Source organism: Bombina bombina, chromosome 4 (genome assembly GCF_027579735.1).
Source record: "Bombina bombina isolate aBomBom1 chromosome 4, aBomBom1.pri, whole genome shotgun sequence".
NCBI lineage: Eukaryota > Metazoa > Chordata > Amphibia > Anura > Bombinatoridae > Bombina > Bombina bombina.
The window spans coordinates 261,468,016-261,488,183 of NC_069502.1; the positions used below are offsets into that span (position 1 = coordinate 261,468,016).

General features: G+C 36.4%; 1 protein-coding gene across 1 annotated transcript in view; it reads left to right on the forward strand.

Moving 5' to 3' along the window:
* PROC (protein C, inactivator of coagulation factors Va and VIIIa) overlaps positions 1-20,168 on the forward strand; it is a 102,118-nt gene that overhangs the window by 46,199 nt on the left and 35,751 nt on the right. The window contains exons 2-5 of the mRNA XM_053709939.1: positions 1,563-1,649; positions 2,659-2,819; positions 2,908-2,932; positions 19,441-19,551. Coding sequence (XP_053565914.1) covers positions 1,580-1,649; positions 2,659-2,819; positions 2,908-2,932; positions 19,441-19,551 — 367 coding nt within the window. The 5' untranslated portion in view covers positions 1,563-1,579. The remainder of the gene's footprint in view (positions 1-1,562; positions 1,650-2,658; positions 2,820-2,907; positions 2,933-19,440; positions 19,552-20,168) is intronic.

Consider the following 20,168-nt stretch of genomic DNA (forward strand, 5'->3'; position numbering starts at 1 on the left):
GGGATAGATAAACAGTTAAGTTTCCACTTCTTTTCTCCAAACCATCACCTTTAACACGATTCTAGGTAATCCGGAATTTGCCCCAGGAAAGGAAATAATCCAATTAAACCCACTAGATTGACAATGCAACCTCCCCCTCTTTACTCTATCAGCGGATGGAAAAATGCATTCTAGGTTGAAACTCTTAGAAAAAAACTTACATATTTTTGACAACTGGTTCTTTTATTTACAAGTACATTCATTTATACAACACCACAAGGGGAAAAAGAACTTACTACGTTCAGTGACAAACTTTGAAAAATTATGCATGTCACAATAACCAATTAGTCATACCTTTTCAATTATATATAATATGCTACAACAGGTTCCACTAGGTACAGAACACCAATACATAAAACTTTGGGAAAAGGATTTAAACACTAACATATCCCCAGGGGATATGAACAAAATATACAAAAGAACAATGAAAGCCTCCACATCAGATCAGATCTTAGAACTTAACTTTAAAATTCTACACCGCTGGTATTTTACTCCATCACGTCTAAAGACTTTATACCCACAGAGATCTGATCTATGTTGGCACAGTAAACATGATGTTGAAAATATGGGACATATATGGTGGAATTGCACTAACTTGAACCCTTCCTGGGTAGGAGTAATATCCCAAACAGAAAAAATTCTGAACAAAACATACCACCAAACCCGCTAATATGGCTATTAAATAAACCTCCCAAAAAACTACCTGCAACACACTTAGCTATTATACAAATAGTGAGTAACAGTGCTAAAGCATTAATTGCTCAATTTTGGAAACAAGACCAATCCCCCACTATAGCTCAATGGGTTGATTCCATACATAAAACTATACAATTGGAGGAATACCACTACATGAAAATAATGCGCAAAGACTTCTTTCATGAGTTACTCTTTATTTGGGAAGATTACATAAACAACAAAACGATAAATGACGTGAGATATAAGAGACACAACTTTATGACAGCTTAGAGGTTACTTTGGTTGAATTTAACGGCGAGACTTGTAACATGGGCTCTACACAACAGGTGACTATCCTTCTTTTTTCTACTTTTACTCTTTCCTTTTTCCCTCCTGATAAAAATCAAAGCAAAATGAGGTTATTGATATTAATATTATGGATATTTAGTTCATATATGTACTTCTTTGAAGGATCCAACTATGTACCTTGGAACTTGTCCATATGATGTGAATGAATGTATAACCTATATTACCTCAATAGAAAGTTTATAAAAAAAAATGTTTTGTTAGGCAGTTCCTCATCTGAAAACTTTTTCTGAGGCCAATTAGGTATAGATATGAATGTATACGTATAATGAAATATTTTATATTACAATCTCAAGGTGTTTTGTGTCACTTTAAAGTAACACATTAAAATTAAATAAATGTTTTGTTTATAAATATCCTTAACCATGAAAACAACATAATTAATAGAATTTAATGTATAATTTAATTTGTTACTTTTTGGTGCAGCTGTATGTATAACGGAGCTACATGACTATTCTGTTGGTTACATTTGTTCACTGCAGATTCCCTGAGCTACAGAATGTGGCGTTTTCTCATCTTCTCGTTCATACTGGTCAGTTGGGGAGGGCCAGGTGCTCACAGCAGCTCAGGTACAGCTATAAGAATTTTGAGTGATGAATAAAATAGAGACTGATAGAAAGTACATTGTGATAGGGTTTGTCAACAATACTTTATGCCCATTTATGTATAAACAATGACAATAATTTTATTACATTTACAGTATTGAGAGAAAATTGTGTAGTATAGTAGATAGTAATCAGTCTAGGCCCATTAAAGAAAGCAACTGTGTATTAGCATTGAGTCTGCAATAACAACGTTTGTACACTGTAGGGAGTGGAACATAGGAAATATAGGTGTTATCTGAGAACATAGGGTTTTGGGAACAACTGGCATGCTGGTATTTAGAAGTAGCTTGGTAGAGATATGCAATAAACAAAAAAGGTAGCATGTTGCAGGGGGAACTGGGAGAAAACAATGAGAGAGGTTGAGAGGAGGATATACTGGAAAATAAAGTGAGATGGTTTATAGAATATATGTAGACCTGATAGATTCATAAGCAGATTTGTACAGACTTTTTATGTTTAGCTCAGGATTTTTATCTTGTATCCCCTAGCAAGTCAAATAATGATCTGATAAAGTTTTGAGCAGATGACTGGCAGCAAGAATTCCGGACAAAATCTTGCAATAATCAAGGGATAATAAGATAATGTCTATAGACACAGTACAAGGGGAGTACAGCTTTTACATTAACTGACCTTTATAACATTTATTCTGCATTGTAAAATATGCCCAGAAGCTGATGCTGATAGGATTTTATATTCCTGTACATTGTTCAAGTACCACGTACAGTATAATTATTTTTATCACCATTAGAGTAATGAGGATATTAGTTTTGCAAGAATGAAAATGTGTTTTCAGTTTCAATATCCTTAAATATGTCATGAACATGAGTAGAGGTTGGAGAGGTGAACTTCTTTTGCCTGTAGTACTTTGAGACTTCTATTAAAATTGCTTTTCTGATCCACTTAGAAAAGCAAAGGCTGAACTTGCATTATATCGTAATAGGTTTACTCAAACTGGTCCATCTAATTTTTATAGTGTTCTACAGCAGCCAGGATGCAAATCGTGTATTAAAAGTTCAGAAACGGGCAAACGGCTTTTTCGAGGAGCTAAAACCTGGGTCCCTGGAACGTGAGTGCATAGAAGAACAATGTGATCTTGAAGAAGCTAGTGAGATATTTAAGAACCGAGAGACTACAGTAAGAAAAAAATAATAATATTAGAATGCTTACTCTAAATTGCAATATATATACTGACCCATTTATTGTGTTCTTATTTTGTTTCTAGCTTAACTTCTGGTCAAAATATTTTGGTAAGTATGATTTCCCCTTTCAAATTTAGTATTTAAGACAATCATCTCTCTACTTCTGCTACAACCAATAGATTAATAGTTTACGACTTTTAAAATAATTTTGAAATTTGGTGTCATATTATTATTATTAATAATAATAATAATATTATCAGTTGTTTGTAAAGCATCAACAGATTCCACAGCGTTAGACCCCAACCCCATCTTAATACTGATATACCAGTCAAATACCATACTGTTGTGCATATTATTTTTTTTCCAAAACCTAATGGCACATAATTAGGCTGACCATATTGCCGCTTTAAGAAGGAACACATATGAAAAATACATGTGTCAGGGTTCTTATACAAATCATTTCTTTAAACAGTGCTGAAAACAGCCCTGACATGTATTTTTCAAAGTGTTAACACAACAAATATGTTGTTGAATTCTAAACTTATACCTGGAAGGAATTCTGTGTTGGATAACAAATATATATATATATATATATATATATATATATATATATATATATATATATATATATATATATATATATATATATATATATATATATATATATATATATTATTATAAAGGTCAATAATAATAAGTAGAATCAGTTAAAAAATAAAATGATGTAAACTCTGTTTTTAAAGAATAAATATTAGCATGTCAGAGGCTGCTAAGCCCTAATGTTAGTAAATAAAGTAAAATCTAGCAACAGTTTAAAGAGTTACTGACTCATGGCTTAAACCAGTGTTTACAAATCCTTAAAGTGATATTTCTTCTTTACTCACACAGCCCTCCAGAAGTAAGATTTCGACCTGTTTTAATGTAAAATGTATTTTGATCAATATTTAGTAGATCTCTGGATGGCATTTGGCCCCTACTTTTAATGTAACACTGACATTATTTAATATTACAGTGATAGAAAGGTAAGAATTAAAATGTGCATAGGTGCATTTCAATCTTAAATAGAAGTATTTTTGCAATAAACTTCCATTATCCAGTATTGAAACCCAGAGAGCTGCCGGTGGTGTGTATTGTGTCTGTGAAGACTTCATTAGTGTCATACAAGCCACCCGCTGACTTACTCAGAAGTTGTAGTGTTTGAATGCTGACACACGGCTAATGGAAGTGTATTCCAAAAATGTTTCTTTTTAAAATTAAAATGAACCCATACACATTTAAATTTTGACCTTTTTTATTTCTTTAAATGATGATGAGAAATCTTCAAAGTTCTATACAGGCAAATAATTTGTTATTCAATCTTAGGGGAATTCACAGCTAATTATGGCGTAGAATGCAGATAGATCATGAGGGAATTCAGATCTAATTATGGTGTAGAATGCAGATAGATCTTGGGGGAATTCAGAGCTAATTATGGTGTAGAATGCAGATAGATCTTGGGGGAATTTAGAGCTAATTATGGTGTAGAATGTAGATAGCATTAGCTAAAAATATTATGATCAGTTTATGATTGAATCATATTAGCACATGTATGCTCAAGCTCATTTGTGTTTAAATGAACTGTGCATAATTTATACATTTGTTAGTCTATTAAAATAAAGTACAGAACCACTCAAGTACAGAAATACAAAAACATAGAGAGGCGCATGTGTGTATCAGTAGTAAATAGTGTGGGATTATTGCAGATAAACCCCTGTGTCAGGGTACTCACATTTCCCAGGAGCACTCAGACAGTGCTATTAGGTGCAGGCTGGATATTTTTACAGCAACCCAGCTTACTGTTCTGTCGAGTGCAAACACTCCCAAATCTTGAAGAGCACACAGCTGCAAGGTTTCCAGCAGCATGTTACTTCCAGTGGAAGTTATTGGTAAAGGATAGGCTTTACCAGGTTCCAGTTAAAAAGGTTCAGCAACAAGCTGCTGGAAACCTTGCAACTGTGTGCTCTTGTGATTCCTGAATTGAGCTCCAATTATCCTCCAATTGGAAGAGAAGTTTGAAATAACCCTTGGATACTTCAGGCATCATATGTGTTGGGACTATGCTGTTTATATTTATGAGGTTTGCATAAATTTAATAAGTGGGTGTTTACCCATTGAATGGAAAGTTTATTTCCTTTTTACAGATGTTTTATCATTTAACCTAATTTTATATACACTCATTACCAACTGAATAATTTGACAATTGTTTATATTTTTATATTTCTATAATGAGTTATTGTATTGATATTCTATTCATTCCTTTTATATATATATATATATATATATATATATATATATATATATATATATATATATATATATATATATATATATATATATTTCTTTCATGTAATTAGCAAGAGTCCATGAGCTAGTGACGTATGGGATATACATTCCTACCAGGAGGGGCAAAGTTTCCCAAACCTCAAAATGCCTATAAATACACCCCTCACCACACCCACAATTCAGTTTTACAAACTTTGCCTCCGATGGATAAGTTTGTGCTAGATTCTACGTTGATATGCGCTCCGCAGCAAGTTGGAGCCCGGTTTTCCTCTCAGCGTGCAGTGAATGTCAGAGGGATGTGAGGAGAGTATTGCCTATTTGAATGCAGTGATCTCCTTCTACGGGGTCTATTTCATAGGTTCTCTGTTATCGGTTGTAGAGATTCATCTCTTACCTCCCTTTTCAGATCGACGATATACTCTTATATATACCATTACCTCTGCTGATTCTCGTTTCAGTACTGGTTTGGCTTTCTACAAACATGTAGATGAGTGTCCTGGGGTAAGTAAATCTTATTTTCTGTGACACTCTAAGCTATGGTTGGGCACTTTGTTTATAAAGTTCTAAATATATGTATTCAAACATTTATTTGCCTTGACTCAGAATGTTCAACTTTCCTTATTTTCAGACAGTCAGTTTCATATTTGGGATAATGCATTTGATTTAATCATTTTTTCTTACCTTCAAAAATTTGACTCTTCCCTGTGGGCTGTTAGGCTCGCGGGGGCTGAAAATGCTTCATTTTATTGCGTCATTCTTGGCGTGGACTTTTTTGGCGCAAAAATTCTTTTTCCGTTTTCGGCGTCATACGTGTCGCCGGAAGTTGCGTCATTTTTTGACGTTATTTTGCGCCAAAAATGTCGGCGTTCCGGATGTGGCGTCATTTTTGGCGCCAAAAGCATTTAGGCGCCAAATAATGTGGGCGTCTTATTTGGCGCGAAAAAATATGGGCGTCGCTTTTGTCTCCACATTATTTAAGTCTCATTTTTCATTGCTTCTGGTTGCTAGAAGCTTGTTCTTTGGCATTTTTTCCCATTCCTGAAACTGTCATTTAAGGAATTTGATCAATTTTGCTTTATATATATGTTGTTTTTTCTCTTACATATTGCAAGATGTCTCACGTTGCATCTGAGTCAGAAGATACTACAGGAAAATCGCTGTCTAGTGCTGGATCTACCAAAGCTAAGTGTATCTGCTGTAAACTTTTGGTAGCTATTCCTCCAGCTGTTGTTTGTATTGATTGTCATGACAAACTTGTTAAAGCAGATAATATTTCCTTTAGTAAAGTACCATTGCCTGTTGCAGTTCCTTCAACATCTAAGGTGCAGAATGTTCCTGATAACATAAGAGATTTTGTTTCTGAATCCATAAAGAAGGCTATGTCTGTTATTTCTCCTTCTAGTAAACGTAAAAAATCTTTTAAAACTTCTCTCCCTACAGATGAATTTTTAAATGAACATCATCATTCTGATTCTGATGACTCTTCTGGTTCAGAGGATTCTGTTTCAGAGGTTGATGCTGATAAATCTTCATATTTATTTAAAATGGAATTTATTCGTTCTTTACTTAAAGAAGTACTAATTGCTTTAGAAATAGAGGATTCTGGTCCTCTTGATACTAATTCTAAACGTTTGGATAAGGTATTTAAAGCTCCTGTGGTTATTCCAGAAGTTTTTCCTGTTCCTAATGCTATTTCTGCAGTAATTTCCAAAGAATGGGATAAATTGGGTAATTCATTTACTCCTTCTAAACGTTTTAAGCAATTATATCCTGTGCCGTCTGACAGATTAGAATTTTGGGACAAGATCCCTAAAGTTGATGGGGCTATTTCTACCCTTGCTAAACGTACTACTATTCCTACGTCAGATGGTACTTTGTTTAAGGATCCTTTAGATAGGAAAATTGAATCCTTTCTAAGAAAAGCTTATCTGTGTTCAGGTAATCTTCTTAGACCTGCTATATCTTTGGCTGATGTTGCTGCAGCTTCAACTTTTTGGTTGGAAACTTTAGCGCAACAAGTAACACATCATGATTCTCATGATATTATTATTCTTCTACAGCATGCTAATAATTTTATCTGTGATGCCATTTTTGATATTATCAGAGTTGATGTCAGGTTTATGTCTCTAGCTATTTTAGCTAGAAGAGCTTTATGGCTTAAAACTTGGAATGCTGATATGGCTTCTAAATCAACTTTACTTTCTATTTCTTTCCAGGGTAACAAATTATTTGGTTCTCAGTTGGATTCCATTATTTCAACTGTTACTGGTGGGAAAGGAACTTTTTTACCACAGGATAAAAAATCTAAAGGTAAAAACAGGGCTAATAATCGTTTTCGTTCCTTTCGTTTCAACAAAGAACAAAAGCCTGATCCTTCATCCTCAGGAGCAGTTTCAGTTTGGAAACCATCTCCAGTCTGGAATAAATCCAAGCCAGCTAGAAAGGCAAAGCCTGCTTCTAAGTCCACATGAAGGTGCGGCCCTCATTCCAGCTCAGCTGGTAGGGGGCAGGTTACGTTTTTTCAAGGAAATTTGGATCAATTCTGTTCACAATCTTTGGATTCAGAACATTGTTTCAGAAGGGTACAGAATTGGTTTCAAGATGAGACCTCCTGCAAAGAGATTTTTTCTTTCCCGTGTCCCAGTAAATCCAGTAAAAGCTCAAGCATTTCTGAAATGTGTTTCAGATCTAGAGTTGACTGGAGTAATTATGCCAGTTCCAGTTCCGGAACAGGGGATGGGGTTTTATTCAAATCTCTTCATTGTACCAAAGAAGGAGAATTCCTTCAGACCAGTTCTGGATCTAAAAATATTGAATCGTTATGTAAGGATACCAACGTTCAAGATGGTAACTGTAAGGACTATCTTGCCTTTTGTTCAGCAAGGGAATTATATGTCCACAATAGATTTACAGGATGCATATCTGCATATTCCGATTCATCCAGATCATTATCAGTTCCTGAGATTCTCTTTTCTGGACAAGCATTACCAGTTTGTGGCTCTGCCGTTTGGCCTAGCTACAGCTCCAAGAATTTTTACAAAGGTTCTCGGTGCCCTTCTGTCTGTAATCAGAGAACAGGGTATTGTGGTATTTCCTTATTTGGACAATATCTTGGTACTTGCTCAGTCTTTACATTTAGCAGAATCTCATACGAATCGACTTGTGTTGTTTCTTCAAGATCATGGTTGGAGGATCAATTTACCAAAAAGTTCATTGATTCCTCAGACAAGGGTAACCTTTCTGGGTTTCCAGATGGATTCAGTGTCCATGACTCTGTCTTTAACAGACAAGAGACGTCTAAAATTGATTGCAGCTTGTCGAAACCTTCAGTCACAATCATTCCCTTCGGTAGCCTTATGCATGGAAATTCTAGGTCTTATGACTGCTGCATCGGACGCGATCCCCTTTGCTCGTTTTCACATGCGACCTCTTCAGCTCTGTATGCTGAATCAATGGTGCAAGGATTACACGAAGATATCTCAATTAATATCTTTAAAACCGATTGTTCGACACTCTCTAACATGGTGGACAGATCACCATCGTTTAATTCAGGGGGCTTCTTTTGTGCTTCCGACCTGGACTGTAATTTCAACAGATGCAAGTCTCACAGGTTGGGGAGCTGTGTGGGGATCTCTGACGGCACAAGGAGTTTGGGAATCTCAGGAGGTGAGATTACCGATCAATATTTTGGAACTCCGTGCAATTTTCAGAGCTCTTCAGTTTTGGCCTCTTCTGAAGAGAGAATCGTTCATTTGTTTTCAGACAGACAATGTCACAACTGTGGCATACATCAATCATCAAGGAGGGACTCACAGTCCTCTGGCTATGAAAGAAGTATCTCGAATTTTGGTTTGGGCGGAATCCAGCTCCTGTCTAATCTCTGCGGTTCATATCCCAGGTATAGACAATTGGGAAGCGGATTATCTCAGTCGCCAAACGTTGCATCCGGGCGAATGGTCTCTTCACCCAGAGGTATTTCTTCAGATTGTTCAAATGTGGGAACTTCCAGAAATAGATCTGATGGCGTCCCACCTAAACAAGAAACTTCCCAGGTATCTGTCCAGATCCCGGGATCCTCAGGCGGAGGCAGTGGATGCATTATCACTTCCTTGGAAGTATCATCCTGCCTATATCTTTCCGCCTCTAGTTCTTCTTCCAAGAGTAATCTCCAAGATTCTGAAGGAATGCTCGTTTGTTCTGCTGGTAGCTCCGGCATGGCCTCACAGGTTTTGGTATGCGGATCTTGTCCGGATGGCCTCTTGCCAACCGTGGACTCTTCCGTTAAGACCAGACCTTCTGTCACAAGGTCCTTTTTTCCATCAGGATCTGAAATCCTTAAATTTAAAGGTATGGAGATTGAACGCTTGATTCTTGGTCAAAGAGGTTTCTCTGACTCTGTGATTAATACTATGTTACAGGCTCGTAAATCTGTATCTAGAGAGATATATTATAGAGTCTGGAAGACTTATATTTCTTGGTGTCTTTCTCATCATTTTTCTTGGCATTCTTTTAGAATACCGAGAATTTTACAGTTTCTTCAGGATGGTTTAGATAAGGGTTTGTCCGCAAGTTCTTTGAAAGGACAAATCTCTGCTCTTTCTGTTCTTTTTCACAGAAAGATTGCTATTCTTCCTGATATTCATTGTTTTGTACAAGCTTTGGTTCGTATAAAACCTGTCATTAAGTCAATTTCTCCTCCTTGGAGTTTGAATTTGGTTCTGGGAGCTCTTCAAGCTCCTCTGTTTGAACCTATGCATTCATTGGACATTAAATTACTTTCTTGGAAAGTTTTGTTCCTTTTGGCCATCTCTTCTGCCAGAAGAGTTTCTGAATTATCTGCTCTTTCTTGTGAGTCTCCTTTTCTGATTTTTCATCAGGATAAGGCGGTGTTGCGAACTTCTTTTGAATTTTTACCTAAAGTTGTGAATTCCAACAACATTAGTAGAGAAATTGTGGTTCCTTCATTATGTCCTAATCCTAAGAATTCTAAGGAGAAATCGTTGCATTCTTTGGATGTTGTTAGAGCTTTGAAATATTATGTTGAAGCTACGAAATCTTTCCGTAAGACTTCTAGTCTATTTGTTATCTTTTCCGGTTCTAGAAAAGGCCAGAAAGCTTCTGCCATTTCTTTGGCATCTTGGTTGAAATCTTTAATTCATCTTGCCTATGTTGAGTCGGGTAAAACTCCGCCTCAGAGAATTACAGCTCATTCTACTAGGTCAGTTTCTACTTCCTGGGTGTTTAGGAATGAAGCTTCGGTTGACCAGATTTGCAAAGCAGCAACTTGGTCCTCTTTGCATACTTTTACTAAATTCTACCATTTTGATGTGTTTTCTTCTTCTGAAGCAGTTTTTGGTAGAAAAGTACTTCAGGCAGCGGTTTCAGTTTGAATCTTCTGCTTATGTTTTTCATTAAACTTTATTTTGGGTGTGGATTATTTTCAGCAGGAATTGGCTGTCTTTATTTTGTCCCTCCCTCTCTAGTGACTCTTGTGTGGAAAGATCCACATCTTGGGTAGTCATTATCCCATACGTCACTAGCTCATGGACTCTTGCTAATTACATGAAAGAAAACATAATTTATGTAAGAACTTACCTGATAAATTCATTTCTTTCATATTAGCAAGAGTCCATGAGGCCCGCCCTTTTTTTGTGGTGGTTATGATTTTGTATAAAGCACAATTATTCCAATTCCTTATTTTATATGCTTTCGCACTTTTTTATCACCCCACTTCTTGGCTATTCGTTAAACTGAATTGTGGGTGTGGTGAGGGGTGTATTTATAGGCATTTTGAGGTTTGGGAAACTTTGCCCCTCCTGGTAGGAATGTATATCCCATACGTCACTAGCTCATGGACTCTTGCTAATATGAAAGAAATGAATTTATCAGGTAAGTTCTTACATAAATTATGTTATATATATATATATATATATATATATATATAATCTTTTGATTAACGCCCTCTATTGGAAGAGATTGTATTGATTTCTTCTGTGCAAACAGAACCACTCAACCAGCAGGTTTTTAATATATATTGCTATAATAATGGTGTAGCTCTGATATAATTCATGGTCATTTAATTTTAAACATAGAATTAAAGGGATACTAAACCCAAATTTTTTCATTCATGGTTCAGATAGAGCATGCAATTTTAAGCAACTTTCTACTTTACTCCTATTATCAATTTTTCTTCGTTCTCTTGTTATCTTTATTTAAAAAGCAGGAATGTGGAGGGGGGTGGAGCGAGCTCAGTATCTGATCGGTCGCATATTACTTCAGCTCTGCTGAAACTATGTTTAAAACTTACTTCCACGACCATTAGATTCAGAAATAATCCATCACAGATATCCTACCAACGTGTGAGATTATCAGAGACTATCCTTGAGCTCAGATAAATTTGCTACAAAAGAGAGTGTGATACCCTGGATAGACCGGCACACAGACTGTGTGTAGACGGCCATCTTCCCATCCATGTGATAACCCGTCAATGCAGAGACAAAATTGGAGACTACCTCACAAATTTAGACCGGAGATATCAGCCGAGACTGGCTTCGTCAAATTGTCCTGATCTACGGCTGCAACATTTGAGGTGGAGCGCTTCATGCATATTAGAGGTATTTCAGACTGCGCAATCACTCTCACACTACTAAACATGGAGGACAGTGTTCGGACCATACAGGGCCTCTTTCTAGACTTTAAGGTGGCGCTGCTAAAAGATCTAGGCAGTTGGATTGTGTCATCAACGGCTAGGAGCGCAGAGACCCTGTCGCCTCTAAATACTGGTGCGGTATTTGTACCCGTAGGTAACCAGAAGGAAAGTAGTGAGCAGCACATTCACCATGGCGGACAGACCCGGTCTCTGGGGGATGCGGCCGACCTCCTGGTCCGGGTTGCAACTACTATAGTCCACCACACTTACTGTTCAGCTGACAAGAGCGCTGATACATCAATCGGATCACTACCCTTTAATAGGGGGAAGAATTTGGAGATGAAGAGCCCTAGTGCTTTAACTGTATGTCCACAATTAGTCAGGGAAGAGTCTCCGTTATTTTTGAATGTATGGGAGAAAATATGTGGGAAGAGTCCTAACATCTTAATCACACACTGTGAACTGTCTATACGGCAATTAGCCAGGAGTAAGGCTGCCAACAATTCCCCAGCTCACAAACTTGGAATTGGCTGACTACAATATCTTTACCTGCTGTGAATACAAGAACACGTCATAGTTCATAGTGATAGTTTTGAGTTTTATACTTTTTATTCAGGTTTCCTGTGTTTTTCCTACCATTATTTAGCTATATAAAAGTCCCTTGGTTTGTGCATGTGTGCACATATATGTGTAAGCACAGGCATATATATGTAGATATATGGGACCTTAAGAGGTGATAACATTAATATTATGACTACTGTATGCTTTCCTATGTATTACCTTTTTGTTGCTCTAATTATATATATGGTTTGTAAGCAGCCATTTTAAGCTATAGAGATAACTGTATATTTTTATTTACATACCTAGCACTGGTCTAAGCTTAACCCTCATAAATTTTGTTTAGAAATTAACTCTTGATATCATCATCTCCCAAACTTAGGACGACACTACATGGTCAGACTATGATATGTTATAGCCCTATCGTATTGTATTGTGCTCTATTAATTTGCAACCATATACCTGCTCTTGATATATTCAAACCGGAATCCCCCTGTAAAATATCTATGGTTTTAGTTCTGATGAAACATCATCATTGTCTGGGTGTGGAGAAAGCCTATTGAAGCCTGGTTACTACCGGCCCATATATACATGATTGATATGTTTTTGTTATTATACCTGCTTGTATAGCTAGTCTTAATACTTATTGTTTTATTCCTATTATATACTTCTCAAATCTTATACAAATATGTTAAGTGGGCATGCTTGAACTAATAACATCTAGACCTACCATACTTTATTAACATGCCTGCCTTCTAACTAGTACTGAACTAAATAATTTGCCCAGGGTCAGACCCTTCTGCTTGGGGGAGAATTAATTGTTAATATAGTTGTAGTATAGATTTTAGATGTACAATGTTTGGTGCGACATGACAATGTCTAGAAGATTTAATTACCTAAAGTCGGTCAGGGGTATAGTACAGCTATAGGAGAATGGGTATGTTACATAGGTTTAATTTTCCAGGTCTACAGCAATTACTGCAGCGTAGGGTGTGCTGTTTCTTGTACTGCTTTATTGTTTTTTGTATCTAGCAACACTTAGCCCTAAGTCAGTACGCTAGATGATTTCTGTTAAATACTACCTACGCATTGTGGCTGGCATGCTGCTTGGGTATAGGGCCCATACTCAGGTAGTGTGTTCTGTTACTGCACTGAAGTTAATTAATAGTATATAAAAACCCAAGACTTAACCAGTAGGCACAACAATTTTGCAGCAAAGATGATTAAAGTTAGAGAAATCTGCCCAGCCCCACATACACTCCTAGTACTAGTCCCGGTCAGGCTCTACTATATTATACTTTTTGCCTTCAGCTTGTTGCTATATTACTAGGCTCCGCCCTCCCCTTTTGGAGCTTATTTATTAAGCTAAGGGACACAGATCCCATCGACGACCCCCTAAAACTACATAAGAGTCCTTCATTATAGTTAGAGTTGATACATTTTTCTATAATATATGTACATGTTTATAGTCTGGAGGACCCAAAAAGGGCCCTATATGATGTCTACTTAAAAAACTTGAGGCCACTTATTCTGTTGTTTTTTTTAACCGCACAGGAAGCATTATAATTTTATATATTATCTTTGACTATTTGTTCTATAACACCTATTGTTTTTGAAATGTAAGTTTCCATTAATGATTCAAAATATGGCATGTCATGCTTAATGTATTGGCAGCATTATATACTTTCGACAATTGCCCTTGCGGGTTAAGGGCCTATGTATGTGGTTACTATGCTCTGTACTGTTTTATTATATGCCTCAATAAAAATATTTAAAAAAAAAAAAAAAAAAGCAGGAATGTGATGCATAGGAGTCATCCCATTTTGGTTGAGAACCTGGGTTATGCTTGCTTATTGGTTAGTAAATGTAAGCCTCCAATAAGCAACCGCTATCCATGGTGCTGAACCTAAAATGAGTTGGCTGCTAAGATTTACATTCCTCCTTTTAATATAAAGATAGCAAGAGAATGAAGAAAAATTGATAATAGAAGTAAATTAGAAAGTTGCTTAAAACTTCATGCTCTTTCTGAATCATGAAAGAATTTTTTTTGGGTTCAGTGTCCCTTTAATCATCTAAAAATATTTGCCAGATCAGCAGAGCTGATGCTAGAACTTAATATTTGGGGGAGTTAGTTGGGGGGGGGCTAACAAAAGTGTAAAAAAATTGAAAGGCACAGCACACATAATATATTGAGCCCTTTGAGCAGTTCAACGGGTTTCTAAACGTGAGTTTGGAATTGCATAGCACCCCCATAGAACCACCACTACAGGTCAGTTATATACAGTATGTATATATATATATATATATATATATATACACACACACAAAGTATAAGTAATCCCCTGCTCTAATAATAGATGGATACCCAAAAGAAAACAGGCAAAACACAGGAGTATATTCCAAAATAGCCTTGTATGATGGAAACATAAAGACAACGACCTTAACCCATGACGTTTCGGCTCTCACAGGAGCCTCTCTCAAATGGAGGCCGTGAAGACATGTCTATTGCTAGAGCCGGGCGTGGGGATTACTTATACTTTGTATACTTCACTTTGAGCAGAGCACCAGGTGGATGCAATAGATGGTGTGTGCCGTTTCCTTTGTATATATATATATATATATATATATATATATATATATATATATATATATATATATATATTACAGTTTATGGTAAGGTTACCTCTGTTTCAGATCCTGACAGAAAAATGCATATCTTCTGCAGAAATACTAGTGAAATATATCATTATTTTTTAACACACCTAGCTGTTAATAGTTTGAGGTGATAATTAGGATTAGTACAAAGCTATGTAACAAGATTGGAGGGTGGTATCGCTTTTCTCTGAGGCTGCAGCAGCACTGCTCTGGAGTTCCGGGCCGAGTGAGCCCCCTAAGATCATCGGGTCCCTTACTACAGTCACCCCCTGGCCCTGGTGGTATGAATTGGGGAGGCAATATTTACTACTGCTTCTTGCTTAATCCCACCATTTTCACCATTTCCCACATTTCTCGTACTCACTTGAGTATATAACATGTTGAATGGACAGCCTTGCATATGTATGACTTTTGAGAAGGAGTGTTTTAGATGTGTAAACCTCATAAATGTTTTTGAAAGCTGCACACCCTGTCTTAACACTCATGGAGAACATTTCTAAAACCTTATTTTAGGTTAACTAAACTACAGCAACTCTCTATTCTTGTGAAAGTGCAACATACTAAAATCTGGATTTGCTCAGTTCTCAGTGTGCTGCACTTTCACAAGAATGAACCCGGCTCCGAAAACAGCAGAATGCAGCTTGCGGCCAACGCCTTCCGCATTCGTTAGCTCACAAATCTGCACATATCTATTTAATATTTAACTAGTTGAAATGAGGTTGCTTTTATATTGTGGACTGCAGTCGTGCTTTATGTATACAGTAGTAATATTACGATACGTACATGCAAAACATATTTATATACAATCTGTCGCTTGGATCTTATGCATTAAAGTGTATAGACACAACTGTATAAGAATAATTGCCAGTATTTTACCGTATTTATTTTGTTTTCTCTTTTAACCTCAATAAAAATAATAATAAAAAAATAGCTTGAACGCAATCAATAGTGCTTCTATTTTGGCACTCATGTTATAAGTCCAAAGTATTTTTTTATAGCCAGAGGGACAGTCTAGATGGGTTTGCTAACATCTGCATGTCAGAGAGCTTTGGGTGCTCTAAATCCTTCTCATAACAGACTTCTATGGAGCACACAGTAAAATTGCAGATGGATATTGATTGAGCAATAAGCCAGGTGTGCGTTAATACCAGGTTGAACTATGACAACAGGGGCGTATTTAGGTTTTGTGCTGCCCTAGGCTCTCAAAATTCTGCTGCCCCACCCCAGGTTTAAGGCCTTTTTTTAGACATAATATTTTTGGGGCTGGGTGTAAAAAATTAATAAAATGTCTTTTTAAGTAGATATATATATATATATATATTTTTTAAGACATTATTTTGCAAGTCAGATGATTAAAGTGTTTATATCAGAAAAAAATATCCTTCACTGTATGATAGTTTGTCAGTAGGTAGTTGTTTAACCTTAAACATCTTCTTTGGTGATTGACAGTTATTTAAGCAAAATATCTGCTTGGATAAATATGTAATGAATATACAAACTGGCCTTTAAAAGTACTTAAAAAATACAACAGTAGTTATGATAGGTTTAGGAATTGTATTCTAGGGGATAAAGTCACATGATACAATCATAATAAAGTATATACTTGTATTGTTTCTGAATGTATTAAATGCATACAACAAATTTTCAGTTGTGTTTTAAGTCACATAGTTGTATAGATTCAGCAATAAATACTTATTCTTTGCATGTATGACAGATAGACAAACAGTAAATGTACAAGTATTTAGTGACTAATCCGTTTAAGTATTTTAATGCCTAATGTATTGAAGGGAGAAAGGCATATGCTGTTTCACAGTGGTCACGTTGTAGTGCACACTGCACTGTGTAGACTGTGTGAGTCTCAATCACGCGGTGGAGCCAGGAAGAATACCGCATTCCCTCTCAGTCCAGGCCAGGCTGCGCAAGTGAGCTCCGCCTCAACTGTCACCACGTCATGCACACCCACATACAATCCCATAGGATAGCAATAGCCGGGCCAGCCATTTAAGTCATTAGTAATTGGTTGATTTCAGTGACGTGCAGTGACGTCAGAGGCTGGTGAGGCAGTGGCTAGGATACGCCTTCATTCTTTAGATATCCTTTGTTGAAGAAATAGCAATGCACATGGGTGAGCCAATCACATGAGGTATCTATGTGCAGCCACCAATCAGCAGCTACTGAGCATATTTATATATGATTTTCAACAAAGGACATCAAAAGAATGAAGAAAATTAGATATTAGATGTAAATTGGAAAGTTATTTAAATTTGCATATGGGTTTCATGTCCCTTTAAATGGTGTTTTGGAAAACTGGTCAACTTAGTAAACATCTGATTTTAGTCTAAAAGGATTGTAACAGAAACTCTTGCCAGATAACACAATGCTTGCTCTGATTATGAGATCTAGAAATCCATGCCCATTAAAATATGTTTAAAACACACTTTTTACTTTAATGCTGCAAATTATGTTTATAGATTCTTTCATTACATAAGGGATGAGAGTCAGAGGGGGTGGAAGAGAGACAGAGAGAGAAAGAGATCATGGGGGAGAACAACACATAAGGAGAGAGATGGATAGATAGAGAGAGACACACACACACACACACACACACACACAAGGGGGCGTGATCACTGCATTTTAAAGTAATAAAACAGCAGAGCTACAGAGAGTTCAGAAAATTAGTCTATAATTTAGTGTGAAGTACAGAGGCAAGCTGCTAAGTTAGTGGGTGTAAAGTTTGAGTAAACAAAATACAAAAACGATCCTTTTTCTGTAAAAGAGTAAAAAAACACTAAACCACATTCATTAAATTATAATTTTCACTAACAGAATCCATTTCAGTAAAATCTACGGCTGCAGCACTTACAATAAAATGTGGCTGAAACACTGCTGTCTCTGCCTCTCTCCCTTTCCTGCTCTGGAAGGATTCAGGAAGTGACAGTAGCACATTCCACTGCACTTAGAGGGGAAGAACAGAACTCTTTTTCACTTTAGCAAAGCTAGCAGGTTCACAGGACAGCAACAAAATATATGAAAGTTGTTTTTTTCCGTTTTTGTTTTGTTTTATATGATTTAACATCCAGCCCCAACCCTATGTTCCACTTACTAATGTCTCTCGCTGGATTGGTTCAGCCCAAATAGGACTGCCTCAAATAAAGCACTTATGGGCCATGCAATGATCTTAACCACTTTCATCCAGTAGATGGCGCAGCATGTTGTGTAATGGTGGGCAGGCCTGCTTGTGCCTCTCCATTGCACAACATGTAGCTGTGGAAAAAAAAATGCTGGGGAAAAAAAATTACAATTTTGTTTTTTTAAAGCCAATAAAAAAAATATATTTTTGCCCATATGAGAGGTGAAGCACTGCCTCACCTGCCTTTAGTGACTGCACATCACTGGTTGATTTAGCCACTCGGCCCTGAGTTCAGTAGAGTGACCCTAGGGACTCAAAATTCTGCTGCCCCTTAAAAATCTGCTGCCCTAGGCACCGGCCTTGTTGGCCTATGCCTTAATATGCCCCTATATGACAATGATGTGCAAGTAGTTCAGTTCTTAATGTAGTTCTGTGCTATACTATTAATAATGGTTTACTTAAGGTGTTAAAAAGTGCTACATTTTACAGCAATATTTTGCACACAACACTTAACTCACCACTTGTAATCTGAGCGAAATCTGTGCTATCAATTAAAAGTATAGGGTGCACTACATAAATTTGACTGTATTAAGATACTTTTGTTAAAATATATAATCATCCACATGTAATAACAATTACACGTCATGCTTTGCCTGAGGATGCGCAAAAGATAACGCACCCTCCACTTGCGATCTGGCCTATAAGGGAATAGTCTAGTCAAAATTAAACTTTCTAGTTTACTCCTATTATCAATTTTTTTTCATTCTCTTGGTATCTTTATTTGAATGTAAGTTTAGAAGCCAGCCCATTTTTGTGTCAGCACCTGGGTAGTGCTTGCTGATTGGTGGCTACATTTAGACACCAATCAGAAAGTGCTACCTAGGTTCTGAACCAAAAATGGACCGATTCCTATGCTTACATTCTTGCTTTTTCAAATAAAGATAGCAAGAGAATGAAGAAAAATTGATAATAGGAGTAAATTAGAAAGTTGCTTAAAATTGCATGCTCTATCTAAATCATTACAGTTTAATTTTGACTAGACTATTCCTTTAATGTTACAATTTTAAAATGTTTACTGTCCCTTTAAGAAATCATAGCATCATCTTTATTTTCCTTTGTTAATATAGTAACAATAATAACATACAAGATGGTCAGAGTATTTAATTATTGCTATATCTATCTAGATTAACACTTTGTTTTCAAGTACTGGGCATCAAAATACAAATAAATCACTTACACACTAGGCAGAAAATGTATTATGTTTTTACTGCTGTCATTAGTAAATATATTTGTTCCTTTCAGATGGTGATCAATGTTTGTCCAATCCATGTACCAATGGTGTTTGTAAAGATGGTATTGGACGATATGACTGCATCTGTAAGGAGGGCTGGGAAGGACGTCTTTGTTCTGAGGGTAAATGTCTACAGCAATGCTTCTTTAAAGATTACTGAAATGTTCAAAGAGTTGCATTTTTGTCAAGATTATTAGTATTGGACTCGAAGACAAAACAGAGACAAGGATACCAGTTCATAATAATAATAATAATAATAATAATAATTTTTCATTTTTTTTGTGATGCACCATTATATTCTGCAGAGATAGACAAAATGTGCTAATGTATTCTACAGCACTAGACATCAGTAAATAAAAGCTAGACAAAACTCAAACCTAATAATTTAGGTTTGCATAAAGGAGATGACTGTAGGGGTGAGGAATGATGTTTCGTTTTTAGGAGATATATATTTTAGAATTGTCCTGCAACTCACAGTGACAGGATTCGATGATTGAGTCCGTATAAAGGGGAAGGAGAGTGCAGGGTCATATAGATATAGGATGCTGGTATGATGGTGGTCATACTGATTTTCAAATGGTGGGAGGTCTTCCAGAAATAGTTGTTGGTGATGATGGGAGTTATGAAGATTGTTAGTTTTCCATGTGAGGATGAATACTTTGAAAATAAAAAAAGGGGTCCAAGACGGAATCTTAGGCCACATGAGCAAACAGTAACAGAGATGATGAAGTAGTACCAG